General features: G+C 39.9%; 1 protein-coding gene across 2 annotated transcripts in view; it reads left to right on the top strand.

Moving 5' to 3' along the window:
• The first annotated feature begins 753 nt into the window (after window positions 1-753).
• The window catches only part of tbrg4 (transforming growth factor beta regulator 4), a 52,780-nt gene continuing 37,122 nt past the window's right edge, over window positions 754-16,411 (top strand). Inside the window, exons 1-3 of one of the 2 annotated variants that reach the window (XM_028817376.2) lie at window positions 754-896; window positions 11,558-12,022; window positions 15,304-15,627. In XM_028817376.2, coding sequence (XP_028673209.2) covers window positions 11,615-12,022; window positions 15,304-15,627 — 732 coding nt within the window. In that variant the 5' untranslated portion in view covers window positions 754-896; window positions 11,558-11,614. Of the gene's footprint in view, window positions 897-1,065; window positions 1,085-11,557; window positions 12,023-15,303; window positions 15,628-16,411 lie in introns of those variants that run through there. The other variant, XM_028817378.2, reaches the window with a different exon arrangement.

The raw sequence follows: 16,411 nt of genomic DNA on the forward strand, positions 1-16,411 counted from the left end.
CCACTCACGGCGGCGCCGGATGTTCTATTATGAAAAGTTATCTAATTATGAAGTTCAAAGTCATCATTTTATTATTATTACAGATTTTATTTCAAAATGAGCTCTTTTAAATACCATTTTTATTTTAAATTGCAACTGTTCTCTTAAGGCCAGCGCTATTTATTTCAGAATGCCTCTTCTCTTAATGGTTTTGTCACTTGTCAATCCAGACATTATGAAATGAAAACAGTCTTTAAAAATTTTGAAATAAAACCTGTGATGATAAAAGGATGAAATTGTATTTTGTAATAATTAGGTAGGTGACTTTTCATAATATTAAATGACTTTTATTTAATTAAGCATTTTTTTTCACAATTTATTGACTCTTTTATTTGTACTTTTAGATTTGATTATCCACCTTAATAATAGGATATTTATCCATGTATCTGTCTGTGTTTCAAAAGATGGTACATCACAAACATTAAAACTGCTTTTATGAATCCCATGCCAAATGGCATTTAATAGAGAAATATGCATTTCATTTGTCATTCAAACAGATGGCACATCAGAAGCATTTGTAGTAGTGCATTTTATTACTTCATGCATTATAAAATAAATTCCAATTGATGGTGCACTGAAAACGTTAACGCTGTGGTCTGCGTTGATTACCTAAATTTCAACCCAATAGTACGGATTGTTTATTTCATAATTGCAAGTTGATTTCTTTAATTTTGGTACAAATGGTATTCCATAGAGGCTGACAGCGCGGCTGTTTCTCGTCATATGATAACAGGAAGCGGTGCTTGCATGGGCGTGATTTAGTGACGTCATCTGGGGGCGACCGCTCTTCCCTGGGCCCATGTGAAACGTGACTTTTCAACAAGCCTTCAAGGTGGCTGGGTTAAATTAAAGGAAAAGTAAGTAGGGTTAGCAAAACACTGGAGGGCGTCAGATTGTGGGACCTGTGTCGCTGTCGTTTATCTCGAGTTGAATGCTGTGGTTATCAGCTTCGGAGACGGAAGTGCGGTGTTGTGGCAAGGTCAGCCCTGGGGAAGCTGTGCGCATTGCTGGCGTAGTGATGTATCTGCAGCAGCGGCAGCATAGGGTCAGTGAGTGATGCTGCATGTCTGTGCTTACTTGCTACAAATTACGAGCCGATAACGACGAGATATTAAGTTTTATTGAGTGTGTATTGACGTCCAGTCATTGTTACCTTGCTCGGTGGTGATCGCGAGGGTCTGAGCTAACTCCGTCATTGTCTGGAGCGAGGAGAGAAGCAACCTGAACTGTATGTCAGCCCATTGCAGGGTCTGCTCATGAACTCATAGTTAACACGCAGCACGTTTATGAAAAAGAAGTAGCTGGTGAAACGAGAGAACAAGAAAATCCATTGTTAAATTAAGATTTCACCTTTTATACGTTTGGGTGAGATGCGTTTGTGAGATATACACACACTAAATTGTTAGACGTCCAGTCTTTGTATAGTGCCTTTCATGGTGCAGTCAAACTTAAAAGTACAGTTTGACGAACAGGACAGTACAAAACGTAAAGCTGAAATTTGTGTAAGCGTAGGGCTTTGAACAGATTGGCGATCCCCCAAGGGACACTGAGCAGTAGGTGACTTAATTAAAGAGACTGCTGTCACTGTCTTGCTCCACTGACAGACTGAGGAGATCGTTCCTCCCCCACACTATGGGACTCTTCAGTTCCACCCGGGGGGGGATAAACGTTAACATTATACAAAGTTATTGTCTGTTATACCTGCATTTTTATCACTCTTTAATTTATTGTTTTTTATCAGTATGCTGCTGCTGGAGTATGTGAATTTCCACTTGGGATTAATAAAGTATCTATCTATCTAATTCTAAAAATAAAGTACTTGGACGGTAACGTCAAAAATGCGTTTTTTTGTAATATACTTAAGCATATGCATTTGAGATGACCAGATGACGTCGTGACCTAAGTACGCAATGTTACTTCATATTTCTGGGAATAACAGTGCATGTGTGGGGTGTTGTTTCAGAGCAGTACATTTTGTGTTTCACACCTACGCTTCGGTTGAGAAAATGAGTGGATAGTGTCTTGCTCACACCACAGCCTAATCGGAATAGTTGCTAGACACGGAAATATAGCAAATTGTGTTTGTTTGAAAAAATATTGTAGATGGTGTTGGGAATAGTCCAAGGAGAATACAATCACTTATCATTTTTCATTTTTGTCATAACCCTCACCTGTCCTCCAACTTGCAATGGAAAATTCGGTGGTTGGTGGCAGGTTTGGAGCTCCAGCCACTGTTTAAAAAAATAATAATGCTGATCCATTTGAGCTAATTTGGTTGTAATTTGGGATCCTGAGGTGGTGCGGCAGTGCGCTGTAATGGCGCATGCATTTAAACTTTCTCTCCTCACTCCTCCCTTCCTTAATTCACCTGACATTTAATGCCTATTTTGGCTCTGATAGGAGGTGACTTCCAGGATCGTGGTATGTTATTGGCCCTTGTTTTAGTTATAGGAATACAGGGCTGAACCTCGCACTAACACTCCACAAGTCACTCCGTGATATCAATAACCCAGAAATGATTGGGTCTCCAAGGAAGCTCCTGTGTTACCTGCTTCTCATTCACTAACTGCTGACCTGAAGGAATCCATTTTGCTGTCTTTCACTGCTACAGGGTACAATTCTCACAGAGACTGTGTCAGGGAGTCTTGGTATTGTATATGTTAAATTGACAACTGTGTACTGCCCTGCCTCTCCTGCTCATTTTCATGTCAGGCTTTGTTATGGGTTTTTCTGTTGGAGGACCTGGGCAACTGTCCTCACAGGTGGCGCAGTGGTAGTGCTGCTGCTTTGCAGTAAGGAGACTGTGGAAGATTGTGGGTTCGCTTCCCGGTTCCTCCCTGTGTGGATAGCGCTTTGAGTACTGAGAAAAGCGCTATATAAATGTAATGAATTATTATTATTATTATTAACTCCTCTTTGTGTGAGCCTTGAATTTAGAGTCATACCCAGGGCTACAGAATTGGTACACAAAACTGTCAAATCCAGCTCCGACTCCTTAATTTCTGGTACCTCCAACTCTGACTGCTCTATTTGTAATTAGACTAATGTTTGCTATGTTCATGGAAAGCACACAAGATACAAGGTAGATCATCACTGAATCATCGGGCTACTTTTTACCAATCTAACCTGTTAAAGTTTGGGTTTAAAGGCTGTAGCAATGGTGTTGTGGCTTACAAACACTGAATAGCATTAAACATAAGACCAAACTTACAAATAAAAAAGAAGCAATATTTTTATCAAGTCTGGAAGGAAAAATAGTTTAACCGAATCAGAATATGTGAATCTGGAAATTTTAACACATTTTATTACAATTCATATTTAGTCAGAGTCTGTTCAGTTTGTACAATGCCAGTAACCCAATAATTGCTTCCAGCTACACAACCCTGACTCCACAGCCCTGGTCATACCAAAATATTCTGGAGGTGACCGTAAGGCCGGAGTTATACTTCACGCGACGCATGCTGCAGCAGACGCTCCTGCTACACAAGCGTTGAAGTGTTTATACTTGAGTGCGTACTTTACGTAAATCTGGAGGAATCCGCCAGGTGACAGTGCGAGATATTATCACGGTGAGAACTTGTTCGGCTTCTCTGTGTTGTGAATTGCCTAGAACACCCATTAAATTCCGATGACACCTTACCGTAATATCTCTGAAAAGGATGTTTATTGATTAAATCCGGGGATGTGTCCATTCCAGCAAGCATTGGGCACGAGTGAGAAACAATCCCTGGACAAGGCTTCGGCTCATCGCAAGGTGAATACAAGCACACACATACAGTAGTGTCATTTTAGCAGCACCAAATCCCCAAGTCTGCATGTCTTTGGACATACACTAGTGTCATTTTAGCAGCACCAAATCCCCAAATCTGCATGTCTTTGGAAGGAAACTGGAGCACACTGAGGAAACCCAGCAGGAAAACGTGTAAACTCCAGGCAGGGAATATCGGCGACGTGACTCCCTGCAAGACAGCAGCGCAAACGCTCCGCCACTGTGTCACCCCATGTGTGTAATTATTAACAGTATTCATTATTTAAACGAAATTACCGATTTATCTGTAAAATGTAATATACATACTTGAATGCTTTTCATCATGAAAGTGATATCAAGTATAAATCTTAAAGGATTCTAAATGTGCAGAGAGTTGGAATTATTCCCTGCCTGGAGTTTACACGTTTTCCTGCTGGGTTTCCTCAGTGTGCTCCAGTTTCCTTCCAAAGATATGCAGATTTGGGGATTTGGTGCTGCTAAAATGACGCTAGTGTATGTGTGTGCTTGTATTCACCTTGCAATGAGCCGAGGCATCATCCAGGGATTATTTTTCACTCGTACCCAATGCTTGCTGGAATGGACACATCCCCGGATTTAATCAGTAAACATCCTTTTCAGAGATATTGCGGTAAGGTGTCATCGGAATTTAATGGGTGTTATTGGCAATTCACAACACAGAGAAGTCGAACAAGTTCTCACCGTGATAATATTTCTCACTGCCACCTGGCAGATTCCTCCAGATTTAAGTAAAGTACGTGCGCAAGTATAAACACTTCAACGCTTGCGTAGCAGGAGTGTCCGCTGCAGCATGCATCGCGTCGCGTGAAGTATAACTCCGGCCTTAGGCTCACTGTTTGTAAGTTAAAGTTGAATCCAGTGTGGAGCTTCTTTCTTGAAGGGTAGCCTAAGCATGACAAAACATCTTTTTAAGAGTTTATTAGAAGAAATTTAGCATTTTTGGGAGGGCTGAATCAAAGTAGAAATGTTGTAATAAAGTTCTAATGTGAATTGTCCATGCAGGGCAGTAAAAAACTGAACAACAGTTCCTTGAATAACAAATATTTCACTGTTGTCATAAGTTAAAAATTAGGCGTCATCACTAATTAAGATGACCGCTTATGTTGCAACACATATGAAACACATTTAATTTAGTATTCTAAAGTTTTTTGTCCTTTTTTTTTTTTGCTATGAAGCAACACTGTAAATGTCTTTAATGAAAATTCAAGAATTTGATCACGGATGATTTACTTGCAGAAAAGTCTGAAGCCCATCAATAATCACCAAACCTTTGGCTTGTTGTTTTATGATCTTTTCCTTGTCTTTGTTGCAGGCAGTTTCATTTGCTGTTTGTTTTGAGAATGGCAAAGTTATTCATTAAAGTTATTCATTATCTTTTTAAGGAAACGAAATTTGAATTCAATCTAATTTAAATTGTGAATTTCACATAGTTGAGCCAAGTTTTTCTATATTTGTCGTGCTGATGAACTCTTTGGTGCCATTTGGAACACATTTTGTTACTTAAAGGAAATAATGGCCAAATAGCCTGCAAGTAACATACCACTTTCAAACTTGCATAATCCAATGCAGTCTTTATGTGGAGAACATGCAAACTGCACATGGACAAGGACTGGGCATGAGATACAAACCCAGGACAGCGAGTCTGAGGGGTGTCCGTACTCAGTCTGAGTATTTCCTTGCTGCTATAGCGTCCAAGTACCCTTTTAATTAAGACGAGTTAGCTAAAGCAGCTAAGACACACTCTCCTTGTTTCACATGCAATATGCTTTGGTTTGTCAACAGTTCATTTCTTTTTCAAAACTTACTTTCCACAAATTTTAAGTGGCTGAAATCTTGGTTCATCTCTATTCTTATTTGCAAATTCCACTCAGTATTTCCTGTTTTATTGCATAATATGTTTGTTTTGTGCAGGGTGACAATAATTTTTTCGTGAAGGCTTCATAGGAGACATTATGTTCATTCATTCCTATGCTGTGGTTTTGAGATTTTAGTTTTTAATTATTTGTTTATAGCTGTAAACATTTTTCTGGTCATAAAAGTGTGGTTTAGCGAATATAGCATTAGACTTTAAAGGAATTCTCCACCCAGAAAGAAAATTTTTTATACATTACTTTTCTATGTAAGAATGGAGATAAACATTTTCTCATAGAATAGTAGTCTTCGGTGACCAACACTGTACCAAAGCAAACAATATCAAAAATATTCATGGGAAAGAAAACAAAAAACACTTGTGTTGCATAATTCACATGTTAAGCCATCCAGTTGTAGGCACAATGGGCAAAACAAATGTATGTTTTTTGCTAAAATATTGTTAAATAAATATTTCCAGGAAAATCATTTCAAGACATGATCAGAAAATGCATTAATTTTGGCCCAGATTCTTGGCCAATGAGGGGAGAGGAAGATCTGCACGTGAAAGTTGATAGAGACCTGATAGAGGTGATGAGATAAACTCAATACTGCCATGGCTTTCTGAGGTGCATCTACTAAATGCTGACCTGAATTGGAGGAATTCTTATGTGGGCAGTTATTTTGTGTTTTATAATTAATTTAGATCACTTAGAAGACATCTGTATTCATTTTGGCATTAAAGTCTTTTACCCTAAGTTCTTGTCTATAAGCCGGACTCATGTATTAGCCGGAGACCAAAAATCATACGAATTTTTAAAATAAAATCGTATCATAGATAAGCCGGACTCATGGATAAGCCGAACGTACTATAACCTATAACTAATAGAAGGGAGGGAGGTCAGTGGTCTCACTCGCGCCCATTTAATTTCTTTAAGGGGGGAGAGAGTGTGAGATATTGCCGTCTCTCTCACTCCCCGCATGGCGCGGTTGGAGCGGCCGGAGCGCGTTCTTTCTGCTCTGGGCGTCGCCGAGTCAACACAAGCGCGTAGCGGTCATTTAAATTGTGATTTTATATGTAAGCATATTTAAATATATATCGCGGATTTCTGCGGACAATGGGTCTTTTAATTTCTGGTACATGCTTCCTCAGTTGGTTTGCCCAGTTGATTTCATACAAGGGACGCTATTGGCAGATGGCTGAGAAGCTACCCGGCTTACTGTTCTCTCTCTCTTGCGCTGACTATCTGTGATCCTGACGTATGGGGATTGAGCAGGGGGGCTGTTTGCACACCTAGACGATACGGACGCTCGTCTAAAAATGCTGAAAAATTATCTTCACGTTGCTATCTTTTGTAAAGCTGATTCCTGAAAAGACATGCTGCACAGTGCTTCGCATACTTAAAAGCTCGAAGGGCACGTATTGATTTTTGACTGAAAAACAAACTCTGTGTCTCTCTCTCTTTGTCTGCTCCTGACGGAGGGGGTGTGAGCTGCCGCCTTCATCAGCTTTGTGCCGCGGTGCTTCGCATACTTAAAAGCCAAACAGACATATTGATTTGTTTGCTTCACTCCTTTGAAGAGGAAGATATGTTTGCATTCTTTTAATTGTGAGACGGAACTGTCATCTCTGTCTTGTCATGGAGCACAGTTTAAACTTTTGAAAAAGAGACAAATGTTTGTTTGCAGTGTTTGAATAACGTTCCTGTCTCTCTACAACCTCCTGTGTTTCTGCGCAAATCTGTGACCCAAGCATGACAATATAAAAATAACCATATAAACATATGGTTTCTACTTCGCGGATATTCTTATTTCGCGGGTGGCTCTGGAACGCAACCCCCGCGATGGATGTATAAGCCGGACTTATGTATAAGCCGATATTCTATTTTTTCATTTTCACAACTTTTTTCCTTAGATAAGCCGCGGCTTATTGACAAGAACTTAGGGTAATTTTAATTAGCGTCAGGCCAAATTAAATCCAATGTTGTATGTTATTTAAATGTGAAAACTTTGTCAAGGGTGGTGAAGGCACTGTATACTGTACATATTATTCATCTGCCTTTGGCGGCTTTCTTCATTAAGCAAGTAAGCAGTAATCTTTTAATGATTAGAGTTTTTAGGGATCTTGTAACACAAGCATTTTACTACTTAGAGTTAGAGGACCTCGTTTTCCCAAGGCTTCATTTAGTGTGGAGTATCAGAAGGTATTGAGCTGACTGCCTAATGTCCAAAATTATTTTTACTTCATACTAGTTAGCTTTGCCCCCTCTCTCCCCAACGTGCCATTGTGAAGAGGTGGGCTGATTGCACCCCAAGGAGACACCGTTGCTCCTCTGAAACCCCCTCCTAAACGGTGATACAATGGGAAACCAAATTTTTTTTTATTTTTTTATTTTTTTTTAAACCTTCTCTTTGCCCGATCAGCTGCTGGATTGCTGCTGCCGTGCTGCGTGATCTGCATCTCATGCGGCACTTTGAACGTTTAAAAGCCTGTACAGCAGCTGTCCTTTTGTCTCACTGCTTTGTCTCTCTTCTCCCCCAGACATCCTCAAACACTATTCAATCCCTTTTTGCTGTTCCGTATTTCACTGAGTAATATTTTCTGTTTGTTTGCGCTAATGCGATCTTTACTATCATTTTTTTGAGACTTCGAATTTTCCTACTTACATTATCTCTAACCTGGTTTGCATGTGTATCGCGCCAATGTTTTTGAATTCTTTACGACATTCTATTTTGTCTTTTTCTGACCCTGGGTGTGGTTAAATCTCTTGGCACAAAGAGAGCACAGGAAGTGTGTGTGCCAAAAGCATTCCAACAACTGAGAGGTTAGATGACTGTAGTCTTGTTTGAAAATGGTATGACGTGACTTGACCATCTCACAGGACGTGAAAGTGTCTCTCTGTCTCTCTTCAAAAGATCACGTCTTGTCACAGGAAAAAATGTCTCGTCACAAGATTTTTTTTTATAATAGATATATTTTTCATAGATGCATTTTTTCAGATTTTGTAAAAATTCATGAAGTCCTCCGAAAGTTGCTTGAAATGTTCAGCAATTTTTCTAAGTATTTTAATATTTTTGTGACTGAAATTAATTTTTCTGATTCTTTTTCAGATTTTTCTTTGTTTGTTTTTTATTATAAATCTTTTCCTTATGTGTTATCACCCAGTGTGTTATATTTTAAACTTTGCTGCTGATAGGCCTCATTCTTGAGCTGACCCAGAACTCAAAATAATGCTAAGGAGGTCAAAGTAAATTAAAGAATACATTTTTATAACAATAACAACAACATTTATTTATATAGCACATTTTTCATACAATAAGTAGCTCAAAGTGCTTTACATAATGAAGAAAAGAAAAATAACAGACAAAATACAAAATTAAAATAAGACAACATTAGTTAACATAGAAAAGGAGTAAGGTCCGATGGCCAGGGTGGACAGAAAAAACAAAAAATAACTCCAGAAGGCTGGAGAAAAAAATAAAATCTGTAGGGGTTCCAGACCACGAGACCACCCAGTCCCCTCTGGGCATTCTACCTAACATAAATGAAATAGTCCTCTTTGTAGTTAGGGTTCTCACGGAGTCACTTGATGAACAATGAAAATGGTACACAGAAAGACTACACAACAACTCTGCATTCTTCCTTGGGCCTGTCTACCAGGTGGACATGTCTGGTCCACTTTCCCCTAACTGAAGCACTTTATCCTGCCTTCTATCCGTTCTCTAGCCTATCTGCTCCCTTCAGCTGACCACTTGCCCCTCAATTCTCTCCTAATTCCAGCTCATTTATATGGTTACCACTGGGTACTTTTATGTCCTGGTCAAGAAGTGTTTCTAGAGAAGATTTAGTGAAAAGTTAAGCAAAATTACACCTTTTATTGGGTAACTAGAAAGATTACAATATGCAAGCTTTCGAGGCAACTCAGGCCCCTTCAGGCAAGATGTAATCTTAGGGAAGATTTAGAGAGGAATGACCTAGTGAAGCCCTGGGGTCTGTTCTACCAGATCTATCCAGCAGTAGCACCCGTTCCTGTTTCTCTTTTAAAATGACAGGCTGACCCCAGGACTCTGATCTGTTATGAATGGAGTCACAAAACAGGTTAAGATATCCCTAATGCCACCTCTCCCTCTGTGGTTGCCTGTTCTACTTCACGTCACCCTCACTGCCCCCCTCTATATTTATACTCCAGGGGCAATTAATTACATGACTCTATCAATTTCTTTGAGAATAATGCATGTTAGTAGTGGTATAGTGACACTCCTAATAGTTATTGCCAGTGCATAATTCACTAGGGTGTCTTATATCCTGACTCCTGTCTTGTGCTTCCTCATTGCCTGAGGTTCTGTCCCAGCCAAGCCCCCCTTCATAAATATGTATTTTAAGGAAGGTCATTATTAAAGCAAACTGCAGCCAAAAGTAAGGTGGAAATGACTCCACATTATTTTCTGAAGTACTTTTACTGCTTCCTGTTTTTAAACATTGAATTTTTAAGTGAAAGTGGCAGTGGTGTTTTGGATTTTAAACAGTAAAGAAGCAGTTAAGTAGCTCCTTAAAAAAAAAAAAAAAAAAAATTTTTATAGTCAAGTCAAGTTGGAGAGCATGCACTGGTACAGTGCGTTGTCACACCCACTACACAACGAAATAACTCGGGATCCCAGTTTGTAACACCCCAGGCAGACACGCGGTCCAGTCCCACCCTCTGGAAATGACCCTCTATCTGCCGCAGCCAGGTGTTACGTGGGCAAATCCTTGGTCTGGTCCAGCCACTCGGGTCCCCAACAATGAGGATCTTGCGAGCTGGATCACCCTCTGGGAAACACGCCACATGGCCGTACTGCCGTAACTGACGCTCCCTCACAATGCAGGTAATGTGCCTCATTCGGGACTCCATGAGCAACCACTCATTCGACACAAAGTCAAACCAACAGTACCCAAGGATTTTCCTTAGAGACACAGTACCAAAGGAGTCCAGTCTTTGTCTCGGGTCACTGGATAGCATCCATGTCTCGCAACCATATAGCAAGACAGGAAGCACCAGGACTCAAAAGACTTGGACCTTCGTCCTTTTGCATAGATATCGGGAGCGCCACACACCCCTTTCCAGCGACCTCATGACCCCCCATGCTCTCCCAGTCCGTCTACTGACTTCATAGGAAGAGTCACCAGAGACATGAATGCCACTGCCAAGGTAAGTAAACCTCTCAACAAGGTCGACGCTCTCTCCGCAGACGAACACACTGCTGAAGGCTGTGCCCAAGAGATCATTAAAGGCCTGGCATCTTGGTTTTTATCCAGGACACTCGCAAGCCCAGACACTCAGACTCCTCACTCAGTCTCTCGAGCGCCCTGATCAGAACCTCCATTGACTCCGCGAATATCACAGCATCGTCAGCAAAGTCAAGATCCATGAATCTTTCTTCGCCAACAGATGCCCCACAGCCGCTGGACCCCACGACCCAGTCTCCATGCAAGCATTGAACAGAGTAGGAGCAAGAACACACCCCTGGCGAACCCCAGAATCAACTGGGAAAAATGCAGAGGTCCTGCCTCCACTCTGCACAGCACTCACAGTACCAGTGTACAGTGAATCCTCAGGATGTCCCACAGTGCAGCTCGATCAACTGAGTCGAACGCTTTGCGAAAATCAACAAAGGCTGCAAAGAAACTCTGCCGATATTCTCGTTTGCGCTCCATGAGAACCCTCAGTGCCAGGATGCAGTCCATGGTAGACTTCTTATATACTTTATATTCTTTATATACAAGGACTAATTTATTTACAGTTTGAGTTCAATCTTCTTTGTCACTAACTCCTACCAAGTGTGTTTAATTGAGCCTATCTTTTTTTCCCTTGTTTAACATATCATTTCAATCTGTTTTCCTAGGTCCTGTAACATGAGTCAACTCTTCTGCCAACTTGAAGTACCTTAATTCGAAACCTCATGGCTCTGAGATTGTTCAGCCGCTGTGTTCGTCCATTTGGAGTTGCCTCCATTCAGTCCGTCTCAACTAAATTCAGGACTGCCTTGCCGCAGCATAGTTTGGCTTCTTTAGTTTCCAACCTGCATTCTTCCCCCAGCATTGTAGCCACTGGAAAACGGGGTGTGGCAGATGTCCAAGAGGCAGGATTCTTTCGGGCTCCAGAACGGACAGAATTTGATGATGTGATTGAAAATGCAGATAATTTCAGCGAATTAATGAAAGCTTGGGAAGAACGAGGGAGCAGTGCTAATCAGGCTACCCGCATTATTGCACAGCTCCGTCGAATCTGCACAGAAAAAGGAATACCCACAAATAACATTCTTAAGGATCCGTGCTTCCAGCAGCTGCTCCAAGCCATTGACACACAGGTATTTGTTTGAGTGAACCAGCTCTTCATATATTACATGACACTGTTAACATTTTTCATAGACGTAAAAGATTGATTAAAATTAATCGGTCAAGGCAGACCCTTATACTGATACCCCAACCGGTCTATATCTGGAGATTTTGTAGCATTAGTTTCTAAGCTGAATTTCCTATCAATAATAGCAAGACCGATTCAAAGATGATGTCTGAGCAAGTTCTGAACATCTTATGATCCTGTGACCTCACACCTGTTTCTACCCAGGCTGATGGGTTTGGTTTAGCAATGCTGAAATTATACTTATGATACCTGAAATATGTACTGGACCTGAGCCTGCATCAAGGTGTTCTGGGTGGCACTTGTAATTCTTTTTCTGACTACCACCATCTGTCTAGTTTTTTAACTACTTAATCAGCTTGCTTAGAATCTGGAGCCTATCATGCGGTAAACAGATCGTCAAGCATAAACAGGACTGAATCTAAGCCATTTGCTTTAAGTGATATTTCTCTCACTGGTGTGATTTGTTTGGGTGAAAAATTAGATGAATGTGTAGACATGCTTTGGAATTTATCATCTTCCATGTGCCCTGTCATTTACAACATAGGCAATCAGTTTCACGCGCTTGATCCTACGTCATGTGTAAAAGTTATTTTTTCGTGCCGACTTTTACTATGCTGTTCTTCATAATGTCTGTGTAATTCATTTTTTTCCAGTAACAATATTATTCTCAAGCCCCTCTTGCCTGTGTGTTCAAAAAATTCATGCTGTCTTTGATTTTTTTTTGGCCAACTTTCTTTTAGATCCAGCATTAACAAGCATTTCTTTATTTGTCGTGTGTTTGCCACTGGATTTTTAGCATACATCTGACCAATCACATTTCAGCTGCTTCAGTTCGTGTCCTTACGGCTTTGGATATTGTCCATATCTTTTATGCATAAAGCATTACCAACCAGTCATTACTTTCCGGCATTCTAATTCTTGTTTTCTTGCTTATTTGTGTTGATGTAAACAGGCTGTTCTTCTTTTGAAAAGCTGTTTTAGCCATCGCTTTTCTCCTCTTTATCTGCTGTTTACATCTGGCATCCCATGTGATGATGGAGCCCATTTATTGAAAATGAGCCAATTACTCCACTATCTGTCCATGCACCCTGAGATTACGCTGGGGATTTGATGACTACTTTGTTGTTAACATTGCAAACTGACTTTTTGATGTCTTCTCCATTCACTCTCTTCCTCTACACATTCCAGCAGATGTTGAAGCTTCTCCTGTGCATCTGCACTCAGGGTAGTGTCATCTGTCAATCTTATATTGTTGATATTTCGTCCTCTGACTGTAACAGCTAGTAGTTCTCTAATTGAATTAAAAAATCTTTTCTGTATTATAATTAAACAACTCTGGTTATAGCATGCATCCCTATCTACAGTATACCCTTTAAGGATCTTGATTCATCTTCCTATTTTGCCATCTGTTTTTTGATTGCTGATGTTTGCTTCCAATACAAATTCTACAAGAGTCACAAATCTTTTCCAGCGATGTCCAAATCATTTAGCATTTCAAAAAGCTTGTTATGGTTGACATTGGCAGAAGCTTTCTGATAGTCAATAAATACATTGGCAGAAGCTTTCTGATAGTCAATAAATAGACAAGACCTTTTGTACCTCTCTACAACACTCAGCATCCTCATACAAATATATAGTTTTGCATGCCCTTCCCTTCCACAAAACCATACTTTTCCTCTGGTAACTCTGTCCTCATTTTTTGTTTCTTATTCCCAGTAATAACACATATAAAATTATTTTGTCACATAGCTCAGTAATCTTGTATATAAATGTCTACGCGTGGAAGTGTGTGTGTCTGTCCGGCCTGGTAGTGAGAGGTGGAGTTGAGGTAAGAGCTCCACCTTCGAGGAAACAGAAAACTCACTTAGCCGCTAATTGCAGAAGCGAGGCGAGCACATCAGCAAAACGAAACCTCAGAAGAAAGACAAAATCGCTTAGGTGCTAACATCGGCAAAACGGTATCCCTTTTACTTTTTCCTCCCGCCGCTATTACACAAGCAAGGCAAGCACGTTGGCAAAACGAATCCACCTAAGAGAGATGCCCAGAGTAGTTCCTTTCAATTTCCTGACATCTCTACATTTCAGTTTTTTTTTCTGACGATTTCAGTTGTTTCTAGGACCCCGGGCTTACACAGCTAGTCATTAATAATCATTATGTGCATTTCACATTTAGCTGTTCTAGTCTTTTTAATTAGTGCCACAAAAGTGGATCTGATTAAATCATCTGGAGTACTCCCTGTGTTAAAATACAGTATGTGGTTAGCTAATTGTGTCAGCTAGCTAATTCCATATTCTTCCAAAGCCCCTATCATTTCCACTGCAACTTCATCACAACCACTTTTCAGTCTCTTCGTAATATGTCTAATTATTTTCTTTGATTATGTCTGGATCTTCCATTACTTTCCATTTTATCGGCAGTTGTTTTTGTTGGCCCGTGTTAATGTATTCTTCCCAGTGTGTGTACTGTATGTGTCTTCTTTTTAGTAGGCATCATCATCTCTTCTTTTGTACTGATGCACCCCCTTGTGGTGCATTCTAATACTGACATTAGTTCTTCTATCTTTGTATACATTTATACATTTATACAAGATTACATCTTGCCTGAAGAAGGGGCCTGAGTTGCCTTGAAAGCTTGCATATTGTAATCTTTATAGTTAGCCAATAAAAGGTGTCATTTTGCTTGGCTTTTCTCTACATTCATAATGGCTAACACGGTACAACACCCTAGTACTACAGATATACATTTGTGCATATCTACTTTATGTAGTTGTTCTGTCTCTTTGTAGTTTTTATTGTACAAGTTCTATTTTGCTTTTTAATATTTCTTCTTTATTTGTTTATCCTGTTTTCTCTGTTTGGCTTTTGTCCATGTCATGTAATTTTAGCTTTTTCATGCATAGCAGTTTTTCTTTCTTTTCCTGTTTAGGTATTATGTCTTTGGGATTATCCGTGCTGAAAACTGTGATCTCAAAGGAAGAGTGCTAATGTTGCAATGTGAAGATGACAAACATGAATTTACCATCCCCATGTATATGTTCAGCCTCTGATATTTTACCCATTATCTCCCAATTATGTTGCATAATTATCAATTATATGTCAGTCATTGCTACATAATTTACCATGTTACTTGAAATCTAATGCTATAGAGACGTGTGCCTCCTTTTAAAGGATGCTTAATTTCTAACTGTCAAGTGTAATTTTATATTTATTCTCCTGTTTAACCAGATCTCAACAGTATGGAATGGAAACCTAGTGGGGTTGCTGCGTTGCCTTGGACCCTTAGGCTTAGCCCCTGAACACCCTTTCTTGCGTTCAGTTCAGCATGAGATTCACTGGCGACTCCGGCGACTCAGCTATAAGCATCTTGTGGTGCTGGTAGATTTTTTTTCTGATCATGCCAGCACTGATCAGCAAAGAGAATTGTACAGCAGTGTGGTAAAGCAGCTAGAACTACGTTGGACAGAGATCACTGAACCTCGCACTATTGCCCTTCTCATGAACAAAGTGGGCCATTTGTTTCCAACATTGATGGACCGCCTGGAAGATAAGGTGCCTTTCACTTAATCCAATTCTAACTATTTATCCATTTATTTTCTGAACATATTTTTCTGCAACAAAGCTGTGGGTGCCTAAGCAATGAACTGCTTACCTAAGTCTTGCATTTTACTGTTTCTCAAAATAGATTGTTTAGCCATTGCTGGGTATATGTTTAACTGCACGTCACTCACAGTTTTACATTTTGTTTTAATTGCACTTGTGATGAAAGTGCACCTGCCCGAAGGTGAAGGGGTAGTGAGTAATTGGTTGTCTTTTTAAAGTGCAGAGGATATTTACAGCATATCAGAGTATTATAGTCCAGAAGGGAAATGTTTATTAAATGATAAATGGTGGTTAGTGCATTAGATATTACAACACTGTACCAATAATAATAAATTACCATATCATTGTACAAGTCAAGCCCTTGAGCAATGCCCTTAACCTGAAAATTGCTCCAGGGGCACTTTACAATGGCTGACCTGGCACTGTGACCTCCAAAGGTCATGTGAAAAGACAGAGTCCCCTCGGTGATTAATACAGTGTACCAAATACCAAATTGTAGGTATGAACATCTTTTAGACTTCTTATTAAATACTGCTGGAAACATTTAAATAGTAATTTCACACGTTTCATAAATTACTCAAGCCCTTATAATTTTGCCATAAATGGTAATCTGGTTGTTTTGATAATAGTAAAGGCTTCCTTAATCTAGAATCCATACTTTCTAGCAGTCATTTGTGTGTTTGTCTTATACCTGTGTATCTCGTTCACCCTCCAGGGCAGCAGAAATTGAAAT

This window comes from Erpetoichthys calabaricus, chromosome 13 (assembly GCF_900747795.2).
Source record: "Erpetoichthys calabaricus chromosome 13, fErpCal1.3, whole genome shotgun sequence".
NCBI classification, from domain to species: Eukaryota; Metazoa; Chordata; class Cladistia; order Polypteriformes; family Polypteridae; genus Erpetoichthys; species Erpetoichthys calabaricus.